The following is a 15,906-nucleotide window of genomic DNA, read 5'->3' as shown; positions in this document are numbered from 1 at the left end:
GTTTTACAATGGCAGGTTAGCTAGTTACTGACTTGGAGGCGCAAGGATGTAGGGGTATGAAGACGCAGCGGTAAAAAAAGAGGGGAACGAAGAGAGAGGCAGGGAGAAAATTGAGTGGAGGACTGAAGGTAAGACGCATGATGGGAGCTTGGGACGAAATGCAAGAAGAAAACCCGGGTCGCGTGCCACCTCAGCCGTTGGCTTTGGTTACGGCTGACGTAACAGGTACCCGAGATCCCAGGATAAAGCACTAGTCAAATCAGGCAAGTGCGCACACGCCAAGGGCGAAGTATTGCTCGGTGCGCACCGTTGTGAGTATTATGATTGCAACTGTGGAAACGTTCATGCAGTTGCCGCTGCAATTGGATCTAAGGGAGTGCACGACCCATGTGCCTTGCGCTTACAACTAAAGACAAAAAGGATGAGAAAGGGGTCAAAAACCAAGAGAAATTTGAGTTTGGGAAGCTCATTCAAGTGCGCGTTCATACGCACTCGTTTTCCATTGTGTTGTCACGTGATGATTATCGACGCCTATCCTCTCCTCTCTCTCGGCTCGACTTTGGGTGCCGGGGCATCGGTCCTGTTCCTGGTCTGTCTGTCTTGACAACTCATGGTGGCCGACTCCCCATCTTCGACGCCTTTCGGTCGCCCGAGCAAAAATAACTCTATTCCGTAGGCAAAATCCCAATAATTGGAGATTGGTTCAGCTCGCCATGCCCGCATTTATTGTCGCCTTATTGCTAATCTACACCACAGTCGGCTTCTATTTGATTGTTCTGCTTGACAGGCTGTTCGATTTCGTCGGTTTATCACCTATAATGAGTTGTGGATATTGGTGCACTCCGCAACCTGCGCCGAAATTGTCCATATGTCCGGCAGGGCAGACATATGTACAAATCCTTATGTGTATTTATCAGATAATCATTCGAGATAATGCATTCAAGAGCAGTTAAACGTACAAAATGCAATAGATAGCGACAATTACCAACAGCATTTTAACCTGTAGCGAACAAGAATACAAATTAAATCAAGTATAATAATGCAGCACGGAACCAACAATGAGAACCAAACCACTCGCATGGTACTATCCACAGGAAGACGTCCATGAATGAAACATAAAAGCAAATACTATGACAACATAGCCGAGCTCTTTTACAACCACAAGTCATGTCACACCAAATATGTCACCCCTAGTAACACCGCATGCTAAATATCCCTCCTCCCAGTAAAATCTAGTATTCAAATCGCTAATATTTACCCCTTACCCCTTATCCCATATCAAATTCATTCTTTTACTATCATTGGCGCTTAGCATATTCATGTGCTGCGACCCTAACTATTCCAGTATGCTTGATATCCACCGAATTGACGTACTGAAACCCTCACTTAAGACAACTTACTTCCAAAGTCTAGCTCCACACCGCCTCGAAAGTCGTTTTGCCTTTCGTCTCCGGGACAAACTTCCAAGTGAAAACAAAGTAGCAAGCTGCGATCCCCGACAGCACGAAGAATACAAAGCCGCCAATTAGCTCGTTAAGAATCGGGAACAAGTATCCCTAATTCCCCAAGTTAGCATGAGAAAGGTGTGAGAAAAATAAGTCAGAATGGTACCTACCACGAGGAAAACGGCGATCCAATTGCAAGTGAATCCGACACTCTGTGCGACGCCAACAGAGCTGGCTTCCGTCAACTCTGGAATGATCAAAAATGGAATTGGACCCAAGCCGACCGAGAAGAATGCGACGAACACAGTTGCCGCCACACCCGACAATGCTGTGACATTCTTGAGAATGCCAAAGGCGAGGAGAAATGAGGAGGTGGACATCCCGCCTATTGAAATCAAAAGGAGCGGCCGGCGGCCAACACGGTCAACGAGAGGGGCGACGCCAAGGTTGACGATGCAGTTCAGCAGTGAGATCAGCACGTTCACGAGGACCGCGGCTGTGGGAAAGAGCGCGGACAAGATCGTGACACCGTAGAAGATCATGGTGTTGATACCGCAAAACTGCTGTGCAGTCAAGATACCGACGATCGCAACTAGCGGACGGCGGAAACGGCGGGAAGTAAGGAACTCCTTGTACGAGACCTGGTGGAAATTATGTGGAGCGTCGGCAATGGAATCCGTAGACTGCAACGTACTTCCCTCTTCCGACGAGAGAATAGTCGATAGCACCTCCTGCTGCTTACCAATTTCGGAGACAATCTGGGAGGCTGTAATCTTCTGAACGGAGTCAGTGTCTTCCACTGGCTCAGAGTAGGTCGAATCAGATGATGAACCGCCGGAGTCCACAGTATCGACTGTCTTGAGACTTTTTTCTTTCCATGACTCGATAAGTTCGTCAATCTCGATAAGGTCAGCTTCCGCAACTTCGCCATGTGAGAGTCCTCGCAGCTTGATCAGCGCGACACGGGCATCATGTATGCGATTTCGCAAAGTAAGCCATTTTGGAGACTCGACGCAAAAAGGAATCAAAAGAAGATTCACAAGACCAAGAATGCCACCGATAGACACAATAACGCGCCATTTCGTAAAATCAGAGAAAAAGATACCAAAAACCTGAGCAGTCAAAATACCAATATTGACAAACTCCTGGCACATGGCACCAATCATGCCAGTCATGGCAGCAGGACTAATTTCATTGAGATACATCGGAATTACAATAAGCGATGCACCTGAGCCGAGACCAGATATAAATCGTCCGAGCATGAGAACGTAAAAGTTCGTTGAAACGGACATAATCGCAGGTCCGATAATATAACTTATGCAATTAATCATGGTCAAACCTCTTCTTCCAAACCTATCCGCGGCGCGACCGGCAACGGTAGCGCTGATGAGACCGCCGATACTGAAAATCGAGTTGACCAAGCCTATCTGGTTCGCATTCATGGGAATACAGTCGACGAGCTCGCTTGTACGGAAGAAGTCTCTGTACCGCGCCTGGCATGAGATATAAGCTTCAGGAGCGTTCAGTTCGGACTTTGGACTAGTTAGCACTTACTTGCAAGATATTGACCGCCGTAACATACCAGATGATAGCCAAACTGAAGAGCCCCCAAGCACACGATGGCGACATGGTACACCAGTCGAAACGTGAATGGTGACCGCGACATGGCCGCTGTAATTCTTTAGCGGCTGCACCGGTGAGAAGTGCGACGTACACAGACTGGTCGTGCCGTCAATAGACAACCAGCGACAGAATCCAACACTCGTGGGATCAGTATATGGAGACGCGAGTAACGGTACAAGAATCGTGTATTCCAGGCTGTCGCTCAAAGGAAGTCCTAGGATGGGCTTACCAGAGCAAGATTGGCTCTTGGTGCTGCTTACTTTGGCACAGAAACACGATTGGGTGGCCCTCTATAACGCTGTTGTGATTCGGAATCTGGGCACCAGATCCTCTGCTCACAATTGGTCGAAGTGAATGCTGATAAGAGGGAAAGCCGCGCACGAGTCACCGCGACTCCGGTCGCCGACGGCCACCTGGAATCAGCCACAAGAAAGGAATGGTAGCCAATATGACGTACTTAGTAATATTTTATCTAACTTCATGACTATACATCCAGCACTTGTTAATCTGATCTTACAAGTTTTATTTCGAACGGAGTATAACTGGTGTGAGCCAAGTCACTATTTTGCTTGCCCGGCTCCTCCAACCTTGCTAGATTAGGGCTTGCCGCGGAACCATTTATTTCTGTAGAACTCCGTAAGGAAATATTAACGGGTCACGTGCAGCTGCTGTAGGCTCCTTGCACAACAAATACACGCCGGACTATGATGATAGCTCGAGCTAGACCAGCAGCAATCCAGCCGCTCGCAACGTATAAAGTTATGCTCCTTGAATTATAATTCTTCTCTCAAACTTTCAGAGATCGTCGTCAAAGGTTGTTTCAATGCACTGCAGTGCTTCTTATGATGTGACTAACGCGTCCTGTTCGGCAGCAATGAGTTCAAGCACAACATCATCAACTCATTCACAAATTCACACCTTACTCGACATGTATCAGAGCCTCACGTCAAGATATAATCCGTCCAACGTGACTTTTGAGCTAGAAATATACAACGACGCAGATCTCTCATCAGTCGACATCGTTCGGACCCAATCATGGTGTACTCCGACCGGGAACATGACTGCGAGTGGTGATCATGAGTCTCTGGCCGTGCAATCTAGCAGAATCAATAATAGTAGTATGAGTTTGCGAGACAGACATGATGCTCAGTGTCTATCGAGATTACTAATCGTGCCGCCTGCGCGGTCTTGAAATAGGCAGACGACCCCTCGCAGTTCTCTACGCCGACATCACCCCAACGGAATCCACGTCTCCTGCAAACGGAGGAAGCTCCCGCCAGCCACTCTTGAGTTACGCGGAAATGAGAGCTATACTAGCTGGACATAGCGACGACGAGGAATACACGCGATATCAGTCTGAAAGCTCTGAAATGGATCCTCAACATACGGCAGATTCGGAAATTTTTCTGACGACAAGATCTAAGCTGTTGTTCGGTGATATTGAGAGGGATGCTAAGCTATCAGTTATAACCGAGTCTGACATTCCAGATGTACAGGAGAAGGCTCCTCAATTGGAGTTACCGGAGTTTGAGGAGTTTGCTGTAGAGAAGTTACTGGATTCTGTCATAGCCGAACACGACAATGAGCTCGGAAGCGTATTTGAAGCAGGTCGATCGTCTGCGTCATCTAACCGAAATCTGTCGTTTGCTCATATTGATTTCTCAAAAGTGACGCCACGGTCTCGTTTTCGACAGAGAGCACTCAAATTGCGACGCTGTGCCAGTACTAATTTCTCACCTATGATTGACCGTACAGAGCGTGCGTCTCCCTGGTATACTGCTGCAGTCGGAAGACGTAAAGTGGTGGATTATGACTGGTTTCGTCCAGATATTAGTTGGAGTGTTGAGTACAGATATAAACAAGTTCTGCGCGAGCTCAGTGAACGATTTAGATTGCAGCAGTATAAAAGAGAACATAACCAAGATGGACCATATTCTTGTAAAAATACACCCTTATCTCTCCAGTTAGTTAGTGGTGATGCATTTAGTCCAGCAGGAAATGTCGTGGGATATGTCCCTTTCAATTCGCCTCAGACTCCAGTGCGGATGAAGGTTTTCAGCAACGGAATGCAGCGGTCCATTGGCAAGCTGCAGCTGTCAAGATTGGCTCAACATCAGTCTACGAATCACAGTCCTGATATAGGGCACTCGTCTATAATCGCCACTCCTCCGTTAGGCAACCGTTCAGTTGGTTCAATAGGCACGGTCATTCCACCTAGAAGTCAGGCAGATTCAGACATTGCAGATGATCAACAGACAGACATCTTTTCCAGTATTCACGCCGAATCCGGCAGTACGACTGGCGTACTAAAGACATATAGTGGACGTCGGCTTACGTGGAGTAAGATATCTGGCAAATCGACTAGCAAGTACTCGTTTCGGAAATTATTGGCTCGTCCTATGAAAGTGCAATGTGCACCCGCTACACCGCCGTCTCAATTAGGTAGTTTCATTACAACTGAATATGTGCGCTCTTCCGAGTCAATCAACCGCAGGTCTGGACATGATCGGGAAAAGTCTGCATCTTTGACAAGTCCAGTCAGAATGCTGCTTCAGAAACTGAATGTGAAAAGGCAGCTTAAAGCAGCTGCAAAAGGGGCTCACATATTTCGGTCGTTGAGTAGCCGGCGAATTCTGTCGCGGAGAGCCGTGTGATTTCATTATTATGCTTGCTAAAGTGCTGTTGCTTCCGCCAGATCTTTTAACTTTTATATTCACTTAATTGCGGGGTATTATCCAAGTTATTATTCTGAATTCACTCTCAAAATATAAGTTCCCTTGCAGAGTATATCTATAAGTAAACTATGATATAATATGATTTTATTTTAGCGCCCATCAAGTACCCTAACATTTACAAATAACACCAGCGAATCCACTAAGCTTATCTTACGTAGAGAGTACACCACCATATTACGAAAACTTCCATCTATTTCCGCAATTCTCGCATGTACAAAACGTCGTGAGCGGTTCATCTGCCGATCTTGTCTGCATCTGATAATACGAGACCTTCTTCTGCTTGCATTTGCCGCAGGTGAACCTATCTGTGACGGCTCTTTGTTCTTTTGCACCCTGCGCGTTAAATAGGTTCTTTTCCTCTAGTCGCTTTATTTCATTTTTGAGATCCTCAGACGCCATTTCTTGTGGAGACATACGGTATAATCTCTCTGCGCTGATTTCACCCGATACTACCCGATATCGCAAGTTTGGATTCTTTGCGTCTTTTAGGTTGAGATAGAGGGATCGCATTTTGGTCCTGTAAGCTGGAGTGGAACCCTTTTCGTTTTGAAAAACTACCCTTTCAATGTCTTTTGAGCATTGGAAAATCGTGTCCGAATCTATGCACAGAATATGAGTATACCGACATATCTATCAATACTCAAAATAAACTTACGAGCATCAGAATCGCTGGCTAGAGCATTATATGTCACAGTGACGCAGCTATTCCGCACACGATCATCGTAAATATCAGTCTTAACGCCATCAGTCTTAACGTCCCGCGGTGCACCATTAGGTGGCCTTTGTACCTTTGGCTTCGAAGCAGTTACGTCTGGTGGTGGCGTGAATGATGGCACAGCGACTGGTGGCGACTTGTTGTTTGCTGTGGTGACAGACGGTGTCGAGGACTGCGCATGTGAGGACGCTTTTTGTGCTGTTACCTCGTCTTTCCACTTCTTGATCATGGACTTAACTAGTTCAGAAACCTTCTTTTCTGAATGCGACCGTAACTTGTTCACCGCAATTCCTAATTTCGTTTCCTGTATAATCATCGTCAGCCGAATACCTCCTGATCAGTTTCCTGAATTCCGCATCGCCATTCCAACAACGGCAATGGAAGCAGTCAAGTTATCAATATTCATACCCTCAGTAATTTCTCCGTAGGAACGACGTCTTTCTTTAACTGCTCCAGAATATCAATTGTTATTTGCGGACTACTAGCTTTCTCAAGCCCGCTCATTAAAGATTTGATTTCCTTGACATCGAGTCCACGAGTTTGCACCATCGTGAATTAAGCAAGAAAATTTCGCGTGCAGAAGTAATAATACTGCGAGTAGATGGCGACTACCACAAGTGGAGTAATGTAACGAGAAAGTAATCTAGTTCTCAATTATGCTGAATTTCAAATGGCACATGCACAGTCGAATGTCGTCGGTGATTAATAACATGCGCCACGCAAGTGAAACTCTCCTAAATTAATAAACCGTAGATATGACTTCTATAGAGATATAAACCAGGAATTGTAATCGAACGTGGTGGGCGGACAATAAATCCGTTCGAACTGGCTGGCGACACACAGAAAATCTTGAGAGTTTGCCAGAGCTCATCTCACGACGAACGCGCCACCGATTTTTATACCGCCTCATTGACGGGACGAGACGACAAGGAGCTAGTTTTCAACAAATAAAGCGCGCAAGCATCAATTTATTCCACCACTGTACCGCTACGAGATGTAGTCTTTTGGATTTAAATTTTTTCATGATGCTTTTGCCTTAAGTTTCCATATGGCTGCGCAGCTAACAGGGGCACGAGAGCAGATCGCTGCGCATAATCGAACGACAGCCATATACAAGTCTTCAATAGAAGTATTATAAAGTAATATATATTCCCCAATTGTCTTGTAAACGAATTCGAACAAAATATGACTTAACATCAAAGTTCACGACCGCTCCCAATCTTGGAAACAGGGAATCGCGACTACGCACGGGCTTCTAAATTCTGTACTACTTCTGACTGCAACTTCTTCTCTTCTCTAGCAGTTGACAATGTGCTTATACCTGAATAATTGTCAGCTCTGTTTTCCATCATAGCAGACAGCAGACAGTAAGAGGAGTGACTTACTTCGCAGATCACTGACAATGTCCTTTGTCTTCCCGAAATAAACTTCCTGGAGCTGGTTTCTCATCTTCGACTCAGTGTCTTCGACCATCTTGCCAATATTAGCAACGTGGCTTGTTTCATCCTCGACAAGGAGATCTTGCTCGACCTAATAGGGCACAAGTTAGTGACTGCTTGAAGGTCACGCAGTCAAAGAGTGTCGTACCTGACGAGTCAAGTTTCCTCCCAAATCAAACGTCCCAAGAGACTCTTTGCTAGTAATCATGTTAAGAATAATAGTGCTAGTGAGCTTGTAATGTGCGTTGCGACCTCGCACTTGAGCCTCAAAGACATGGATCGAATCCCAGTCACCTTGGCCATTAAACGATTCAGTGGAAGCTACCTGCCATCAGTACAATTGCTATAAAACTTAAGTACAGAATTCCGGTAACCTTTCTTTAGTAGGACAACTCCAGCGAGACCATCGTCCAATTCCCACATGTAAACACTCGATAGTCCGCCCTCGTAGTATCTATCACCAATCAGCACGGCTCACGGCACGCAATCAGCCATCGCGCTTACAGATCTCTATAAATATCAAAAGCATCGTTGGCAGTAATTTCCAATTTTCGAATTGCATCGCTAGGCACGGTACCGTCCGCGAGTGGGGGATCATATTCATTGCTCCACGGACTTCGGAAACTGTCACCGTCGCGGTTATAGTCACAGGTGAGATAATCCTTTCCAGTGACTCTGCATCTCTTAACTTGCAGTGGCTGGTCGACTGACGACAGTAAATCTTCAGTCAGATCTGGTACGAGACTGCAGATTGAAGTTAGGTTCTGGGAGATGTCTTTCGGGTTGAGACGGCGAAGCAGATCGAGCGCCGCGTCGAATGGATCCGCTGTCTGCATTCAGTTAGCCAGTCTCTATTTAAGTCAGAATCCGATTATGTGCTGAACATACCATTTTGGAATGAGTAAGGCGCGTGTGGAATTTGTAATTGGATGAGATGGCCAGCTGATAAGTACCACTCAGCTCAAGAGCGACGCCGGAGTTGAAGCCAACTTGGAATATCTGACCCGGCCAGTGAAGGTATGATCGAGGGATCTTGAGCAATCTGAGAGGGTACTGACGCTATTTGCAACTTCGGCAAGAGAGCCATGCATTCCCATGAAGGCATGGCAATTCTGCACGTATTGTTAAGTCTTGGAAACCATTTATTTCACTCTGATTAATAATAAGATGCGATAATACCAGCAGCGAGTAATCCATTGGGTCAGATTCCTCCAGTTACCATACAAACGAGCCGCACAAGAATTACCTAAATCCAAACTTTACGGCGACGAGTAGAGTAAAAAATTCTTTTTTCGTCATCTGGCATTCGACAGCTTCTTCACAGTAATATCTAAAGAGTAGCACGAACATTCAGGATGACCGACGAAAAGCATCAGAAGAAGGACAAGTCGCACAAGAAGCGGAAATCGCTGCCAGCAGTGGAGAGTCCTGCGAAGACTGCTAATGAACCGGAGCTAATGGAGGTTGACACCACGCCGGCTGTTGAGGAGGCCGTCCTTGAGGCTAAGAAGGATAAAAAGAAGCGGAAATCTTCCCTTGGTGGTGATGCTGTGGATGACGGAAATTACGACGTGAGATTGTCGGCTTTGTTACCGTTTGCGGTTCCACTAGCCCCGAAGAAGTTGAACAAGAAGGTCATGAAGACTGTTAAGAAGGGTTTGTCTCCTGTTGCGTTAAACTAGTTTACAGTATCATATTAGAATACTAACTATGTGATCTAGCTGCGAAATCAAAGCATATTAAACGCGGTGTTAAGGAGGTCGTCAAGTCTCTTCGCAAGGGCGACAAGGGTCTCGTAGTTATTGCCGGCGATATCTCCCCGGCTGATGTCATATCTCATATTCCGGTCTTATGCGAAGATAACAGTGTTCCATATCTTTTTGTCCCGAGCAAAGAAGACTTGGGATCGGCTGGTGCTACCAAGAGACCCACGAGCTGCGTCATGGTGGTTCCTGGTGGATTCAAGAAAGATAAGACCGATGGCAAGGAGACTGATTATAAGGAAGGATTTGATGAGATTGTGAAGGAGATTCAGGCGTTAGAATAAGTATTGCGGAAGATGTCGTTATCTTGGTACACTTTGGAGAACAAATGGGTTAATTCGGGTTAAATTGGGCTGCTACGATGTGAATGTACTTGTAGAGTTAACGGTAATTGCTTGTCAATATAATGGCATCTTTTGTGCTGCACTTAGTGGACATCCAGTACTGATCTGTTGTCTGGCGGTTGACCTTCACTTCCATGGTATTTGCTAGCCTTCTTCCGCGAGACTCTAGAGAAGTCTGGTCGGTGATCGTTAATAACGGCGGCAAGAAATACAAAGTTACCATTAAGAGGACTGCAAAAAATGTCACTCACAAGCATGAACATGTCAAGCTCTCCAAAGCGCGAGCTCGGTGCCCCAATGTTTTGGCATGCAGCTAGTTCGAAATGGGCATAGCGGTATTGTCCTAAGAAGGGATAAAAAAAGTCATCTTTAGTAGTGCCTTAACGTAAATATTAAACGTTGCAGCGTAACGATTTAGCCACATCCGATTTCACGACCCCAAATGGACATCGCGTGACTAAGCTCATATATATTTAACTTAAGTAAAAATACCAAATGGATAATATACGCGATAAAGTTCGGTTCATAAATGCAGATTAATTAAAACGGGACCTCCGCCCGCAAAATAATGACAACAAAACAAGTGATATCGGAATCCTAATAATGATACAAAAATGATAACATTAAACATAATCCAAAATTAGTCGTAATTCATACATGCCTAATGTACAATCTACAATCAAAAAGATACCCAATTCTTTTCAACCATCAGCTGAAAATGCAAACATTCATGTAGTTCATCTACTGCCATACTCCACTGCGCAACCGCAGTAAGTTCTGAACACACTCGTACTCGGATTCCACAACAGTATCAGTGAGTTGCAGCGACGCGTTTTCTTTACCGTCGACGGCGCCAGCTCTGTCCAGCACAACTTGCGCCTTTCCATCAATAGACATGGTAAGCCTCACTTGTGTGCCCGACGTCGTTCTAGATCCAGGAGCGGCCAGGCCTACTGCTGACGCAGCTGCGGTCGTGGATGTGGGAGCTGTCGAGGGTGCATTTGTAATCGCAGCCATTGACATAACATTTACAAATGAAGAGCTGGTTGGCGTAAGAACGCCTTTCGAAGATGCTGGAGAGGCGACAGAGTCTGACCGACTGAAAGGCGGGGGAATGATATGTAGTTTCGGAGCAAGCTTGACGTCATGAGTCTTGCTGTAGTCAAATTCTACAAAATTGACAGAGGCTGGTGACTCTGGGCCAGGAGACGAGCTGGCTGAGAACGAGGATGATGACGGAATGTTATCGTCGGAATGTGAAAGCAGTTTTGTGGAAGTGGACGAGGACGCGTTAGAGTCCGCGTTCGCATTCTGCTGTGCAGCGCGTCGTGACGACTGCCGTCGGTTTTGAAACCAGATCTATATATACGTTAAAATAGTTCTTACGTGTCGCGACAGTCGCGTCACTCGCGTCTACGAAGAGGCGAGATTCGGCCGTTCCGTTGGCGAATACGCGTCGTCGCTTCTCGGTTACATGCCGGCTTAGCAAACAACAACTTACTTGAACCGCTTTTTCTGTCATGCCAACGCGTTCGGCGATGGCGATTCGCGTGACTCGAGGTGGTTTGGCACATCTCTTGAACTCGGAATAGAGAATCTGGAGCTCATTTGGGGATGTGCGCCTTCTCTTTCTGCGTGCCAGTGGAGGGTTGTCGATTTCAGGTTCGTGCAGAGGATACGTAGTGGGGGAGTGAGAGATGAAAGCGTAGGTCGAGCGCGTGAGGTCTTGAGGCGCGAGCATTGTGCCGACTTCAGTGCAAGGAATAGCTAAAAGGGACACAAGGGAGAGTGGGAGCAATAGGAGGGAGAGGGTGATGAACGCATATGAGATAAAGCCAAATGGTGCGGAAGGAGAGCAGGGATGGCTGGCCAGGGCCCGTGTTGTGTTGAGCCCGACTTAAAATTACACAGCCGCCTAAAATGGAAGCCTCTACTTAGCGTGTTCACTCGCCGTATGCGGCAGATATCAACTCAATAGTTTGGTTCCATTCACGCCGCGTTTTGACAGCTTAATAGTCCGCAGAATATGCACCGAGACTGTACGTCATAGGCTGCATAAGAACTATCGACGCGATTTTGAAATCTAATGTTGACTCAATGACGTTGCCGTATTAAGAACGCTCGTCTCTAATTAGGCAGCTAAGTGTCAGCCATGTTTTGTGCCTTTCCTTAGCCACTTCCAAGCGCCAAACTAACAGACATAAATAAACATAATTCGATTCTATATCACTATGTGAAGTTCTGTCTTATTTAGGAGCCATAGACTATTATCATGCAAACTGGCGTACAATTCGAAACAATAATTCTAATAATTCTAAATAATGCATTCCAGTATCGTACAGAGGTCTACCTATATATACCCTTATATTCACATGTAACAATGCACTGAAACTAAATCTAAATTCTGAAAATCATCTTCTCAACCAACTCCGCGTTCTTCTCTTCCATCTTGGCTTCATCGCTTTCGTCGCTAACACTTTTATCCAGCGCCAGCTTAGTATTGGCGAGTTGTAAAATGGCCTCCTCAATCGTGCCTTTCGTAACTAATCTCACGACCTTGACCTCTCGCGTCTGCCCTACCCTATGAGCGCGATCTTCTGCTTGCCGATCATCATGCGGATTGAAGCTCATGTCGAAGATGATAACCACATTCGCGCAGGCAAGATTGATGCCGAATCCGCCAGCTTTTGTCGAGAGTAGAAAACACGTAATGTCCTCCTCGTCGTAGAATTTGTCAATCAAATCCTGTCGTATTTCGACTGAAGTTTGACCATCGAGACGTAAGAATGACATATCAAGAGTCGACAGCACTGATTCAAGAATATCCAACGTCTGCGTGAACTGTGAAAAAATCAAGATCCTGTCGCCATTGGCCTTCATGTCGACTAGCATCTTAGCGAGTTTCTCGACCTTACCGGAGTTCATCCACTCGTCGTGTTGCAAGCGGTGCTGATTAATGCTACGGAATTTTAAGCAAAGATTATGAAGCTCAAAGTCTGACATAACTTCCATATCCTCAAAAATATACTGCTCATTGGCATCCTGGTATCTCTCCTCCTACGACATATCAGTATGATATTCTGCCAACCCGCGAAATAGACACTAACCTTCATAATATCTCTTGCCATCTTGCGCAATGTAGCGTCATTGTAATACTTTCTGAATAATAGTGGATGCACGGCAGCTTTACGCAATCGCATCAACACATTACTAGACGATCTCTCAGCCTTAGTCGTGGTCTTGCCACTTTCTCGTGCCTCAATACTACGTCGACTGGCTTCCAATTCCTCGTCATATATGGCTTTCTGCTCCGCAGACAACTCGCAGTATTCAACTGTATGGTGCTTTTTCGGCAAATGTTGCAAGACCTGATCCTTCTTCCGTCGCAAGACAAACGGCGTCATCATCGTCTTTGCTCGCGAAATGCGCTGTTGCGATAATAAAGCCAGATTACTTGCATCTCCAGAGTCTGTCGTAGTCTTTGCCTTATGCTTGAATATACCGGCCAAATCTTCCTTTCGATCCCTAAATAAATTCGGTAATATAAATGCGAGCAGCGAAATCAATTCCTGCAAATTATTCTGCAGCGGAGTACCAGTCAGCAGTAATCTAAATTCAGCCTTTAGGCGCATAAGTTTCTGATACCGCTCGGATTCACTGTTTTTCAGAAGATGACCTTCATCGTAAACGCAAGTGTTGAACTTAAACGAACGCAAAAAAGAACAATCAAGCGGACTACCGCACGCGAGATTATAGGTCGTAACAATAACGTCAAAATGAGTTTCAGGATCAGACAGTATCGCCCGAAGTTCCGCCCGATCTTTTTGCAGTCCGTAATACGGCTCGACGACAAAACTCGGACAAAATCGTTTGAACTCGCGGAGCCAGTTTTCCAGCGTCGAGGAGGGCACCACGACCAGATGCGGACCTTCTCGGCCGATTTCCTTGAGATGCGCGAGAAAAGCAATAACCTGACAAGTCTTTCCCAAGCCCATTTCATCTGCCAAAATGCACGATAGCTTCTTCCTGTACAATAAGCTGAGCCAATTGATTCCAACTTGCTGGTAATTCTTCAGTTTTACGTCTTCCGCGAGTAGACTTGGTTGCGCAGTGAAATAGCCACCACCCGGGGTAGCGGCTGGCGTCTGACAGTCACTATCTGCAGAGTCCTCATCTTCTCCAAGGTCAACGATTTCAAGTTCGCCATTTGATCCACGAACATCAACTCCCCACTTGGCGATTGCTTCTGAGACACTGTTTCCAAGCTGCTCGCACCTATGTATCAACGAATCGACGGCCTCATAGCCTGATAGAGTCTGCAATACGTTAGTATCAAATCGTGTCAAACCTGCGGTGTGACCTACATCAATCGCAGTATCAACAGCCTTATCCCCGGCAGCTTTCCGTGGCCTTCTCGACTTTTTCGCTTTCGCAACGTCTGTGTCTTCCCTCACTATATCGACAGTGCGAACGCCATCCAGACTTGAATACGGTCGATTAGCGACGATAGTCTGAGCCAGCTCTTCTGAACAGCACGCGACATCAGCAATAACGGCAGCCGAATCATTATTGAATACATTCAGCAAGCGGTCCTCTATATCTGCATCATTTCCAGACTCCTCAACACTCATATCGGAGTCAAGATCATCAAGTTTGACAATCTCTTCTTCCTGGCTGCTGATCGCTGTCCTAGGCCTCACTCGTGACTCCTCCGTAAAAGTCACAGGGCTAGAGTCAATTGGCGAAGACAGATTGATAGCATTCTTGACTTGAGCAGCGCTGAACTTCTCTCTGATAGATTTCGCAGGCTTGGTAATATCACGTTTGGATGTAACAATAGTAGGTGATGTCGTCGGCGACGGCGTCCGTGATACTTGCTTCGTTCCCGGTGTCACACCACCAATATGCAACTCGTCCTGCTGCTCCAGCCATCCTGCAGCTTCATCATAGCTACCCGTCAATCGTATAGCCGATAGCAGTGCTGAGCTGGAAACTGTAGGGAAGGCAACCTGCAACCGAGCTATCAACTTCCGCTCCTCCGATGTGATACTCGGATCTGGTGAGTCAAGTTCCACCACAACAGGCCTCGCGGGTGCCGGTCTTCGTTGTACGAGCTTTGTGACTGCCTGTCCCTTGCGAGGGCCATCAGCCGCGCTACTACTTGCTCTCGCTGTCGATGATGGTGCCTGCGACGTACCAGAAATTGACAGGCTAGAGAGTGATGGCGTTGCGCTGTCATTGCTCTTATAAGCAAATTTGTCGAGAATGGACCGCATACGAGTCGAAGGCGACTCCTCTTGCTTCGTCTCGTCCGTATCACCTGTACCGCCTGAGCTCCGACCTAAAACCGCCGATTTCGAGTTCAAGCTCGAGCTACTGGATGATCTGTGAAACAATAACGGAAAAGGATTACTTGCTGGCTTGCCGGACGCACTGTTAAATGTTGTCCGCGGCAGATCGTTCAGTCCAGGTCGTCCGTCGTTGAAATGCCGTTGAGAAGTACTATTTGACATAGAGCTTGTTCTCTTGCTTAAACTTCCATAAAACGAATCACTAGACACGGCTCGACCGTTACTGCTACTCCAACCATTGACTGCCTTACTTTGCAATCCGATACTGTTGGCACCAGGAGGTGAACTGGGTGACGAGGACAGTTCACTGGGCTTTATCTCGTCTCTTGCGACTTTCTTCTCTGGCGGCGCGTGCCCGTGCGACCCGTCCACATCCACACTCCGATGTCGTTTCAGGATAGGCTCGAATGGATCTGCTGGCATTGTAGTACTCCAGTGTCAAAGACTGCAGTGCGAGCCAATACGACGCCGTCGGTGTAAATAAATTGTGG

At 46.5% G+C, this 15,906-nt stretch overlaps 7 protein-coding genes across 7 annotated transcripts; 2 read left to right on the top strand and 5 right to left on the bottom strand.

Moving 5' to 3' along the window:
* Nucleotides 1-1,181: 1,181 nt before the first annotated feature.
* V1508DRAFT_69142 (major facilitator superfamily domain-containing protein) lies at nucleotides 1,182-3,266 on the bottom strand. Its single transcript, XM_066943017.1, has 3 exons — nucleotides 3,028-3,266; nucleotides 1,616-2,977; nucleotides 1,182-1,556 (listed from the first exon to the last, which is right to left on the bottom strand). Exons 1-3 carry the CDS (start codon nucleotides 3,109-3,111, stop codon nucleotides 1,410-1,412), a joined length of 1,593 nt encoding a protein of 530 aa, XP_066796625.1. The 5' UTR covers nucleotides 3,112-3,266; the 3' UTR covers nucleotides 1,182-1,409.
* Nucleotides 3,267-3,760: 494 nt separating this feature from the next.
* Nucleotides 3,761-5,902, top strand: V1508DRAFT_414786 (uncharacterized protein). The gene is made up of 3 exons (XM_066939979.1): nucleotides 3,761-3,882; nucleotides 3,941-4,186; nucleotides 4,266-5,902. The coding sequence occupies exons 2-3, from the start codon at nucleotides 3,943-3,945 to the stop codon at nucleotides 5,720-5,722; spliced, it is 1,701 nt and encodes a 566-aa protein (XP_066796624.1). The 5' UTR covers nucleotides 3,761-3,882; nucleotides 3,941-3,942; the 3' UTR covers nucleotides 5,723-5,902.
* V1508DRAFT_69046 (transcription factor S-II, central domain-containing protein) lies at nucleotides 5,850-7,302 on the bottom strand. Its single transcript, XM_066943015.1, has 3 exons — nucleotides 6,927-7,302; nucleotides 6,459-6,822; nucleotides 5,850-6,402 (listed from the first exon to the last, which is right to left on the bottom strand). The coding sequence occupies exons 1-3, from the start codon at nucleotides 7,065-7,067 to the stop codon at nucleotides 5,978-5,980; spliced, it is 930 nt and encodes a 309-aa protein (XP_066796623.1). The 5' UTR covers nucleotides 7,068-7,302; the 3' UTR covers nucleotides 5,850-5,977.
* Nucleotides 7,303-7,593: 291 nt separating this feature from the next.
* V1508DRAFT_69088 (F-actin-capping protein subunit beta) lies at nucleotides 7,594-9,215 on the bottom strand. The gene is made up of 5 exons (XM_066943016.1): nucleotides 8,462-9,215; nucleotides 8,332-8,411; nucleotides 8,106-8,278; nucleotides 7,904-8,048; nucleotides 7,594-7,839 (listed from the first exon to the last, which is right to left on the bottom strand). Exons 1-5 carry the CDS (start codon nucleotides 8,791-8,793, stop codon nucleotides 7,760-7,762), a joined length of 810 nt encoding a protein of 269 aa, XP_066796622.1. The 5' UTR covers nucleotides 8,794-9,215; the 3' UTR covers nucleotides 7,594-7,759.
* Nucleotides 9,216-9,414: 199 nt separating this feature from the next.
* Nucleotides 9,415-10,004, top strand: V1508DRAFT_352544 (50S ribosomal protein L30e-like protein; the record flags this gene model as incomplete). The annotated part of the gene is made up of 2 exons (XM_066936857.1): nucleotides 9,415-9,613; nucleotides 9,679-10,004. 2 exons carry the CDS (start codon nucleotides 9,415-9,417, stop codon nucleotides 10,002-10,004), a joined length of 525 nt encoding a protein of 174 aa, XP_066796621.1.
* A 514-nt stretch (nucleotides 10,005-10,518) lies between these two features.
* V1508DRAFT_414775 (uncharacterized protein) lies at nucleotides 10,519-11,899 on the bottom strand. Its single transcript, XM_066939978.1, has 2 exons — nucleotides 11,566-11,899; nucleotides 10,519-11,423 (listed from the first exon to the last, which is right to left on the bottom strand). The coding sequence occupies exons 1-2, from the start codon at nucleotides 11,803-11,805 to the stop codon at nucleotides 10,806-10,808; spliced, it is 858 nt and encodes a 285-aa protein (XP_066796620.1). The 5' UTR covers nucleotides 11,806-11,899; the 3' UTR covers nucleotides 10,519-10,805.
* Nucleotides 11,900-12,461: 562 nt separating this feature from the next.
* On the bottom strand, nucleotides 12,462-15,577 carry V1508DRAFT_352670 (SNF2 family N-terminal domain-containing protein; the record flags this gene model as incomplete). The annotated part of the gene is made up of 3 exons (XM_066936859.1): nucleotides 12,462-13,121; nucleotides 13,172-14,380; nucleotides 14,429-15,577. The coding sequence occupies 3 exons, from the start codon at nucleotides 15,575-15,577 to the stop codon at nucleotides 12,462-12,464; spliced, it is 3,018 nt and encodes a 1,005-aa protein (XP_066796619.1).
* Between the last annotated feature and the right edge of the window lie 329 nt (nucleotides 15,578-15,906).

This window comes from Lipomyces doorenjongii, assembly GCF_038497915.1.
Source record: "Lipomyces doorenjongii strain NRRL Y-27504 unplaced genomic scaffold V1508scaffold_16, whole genome shotgun sequence".
Classification (NCBI taxonomy): Eukaryota; Fungi; Ascomycota; class Lipomycetes; order Lipomycetales; family Lipomycetaceae; genus Lipomyces; species Lipomyces doorenjongii.
This window is presented reverse-complemented; position numbering and strand designations above follow the sequence as displayed.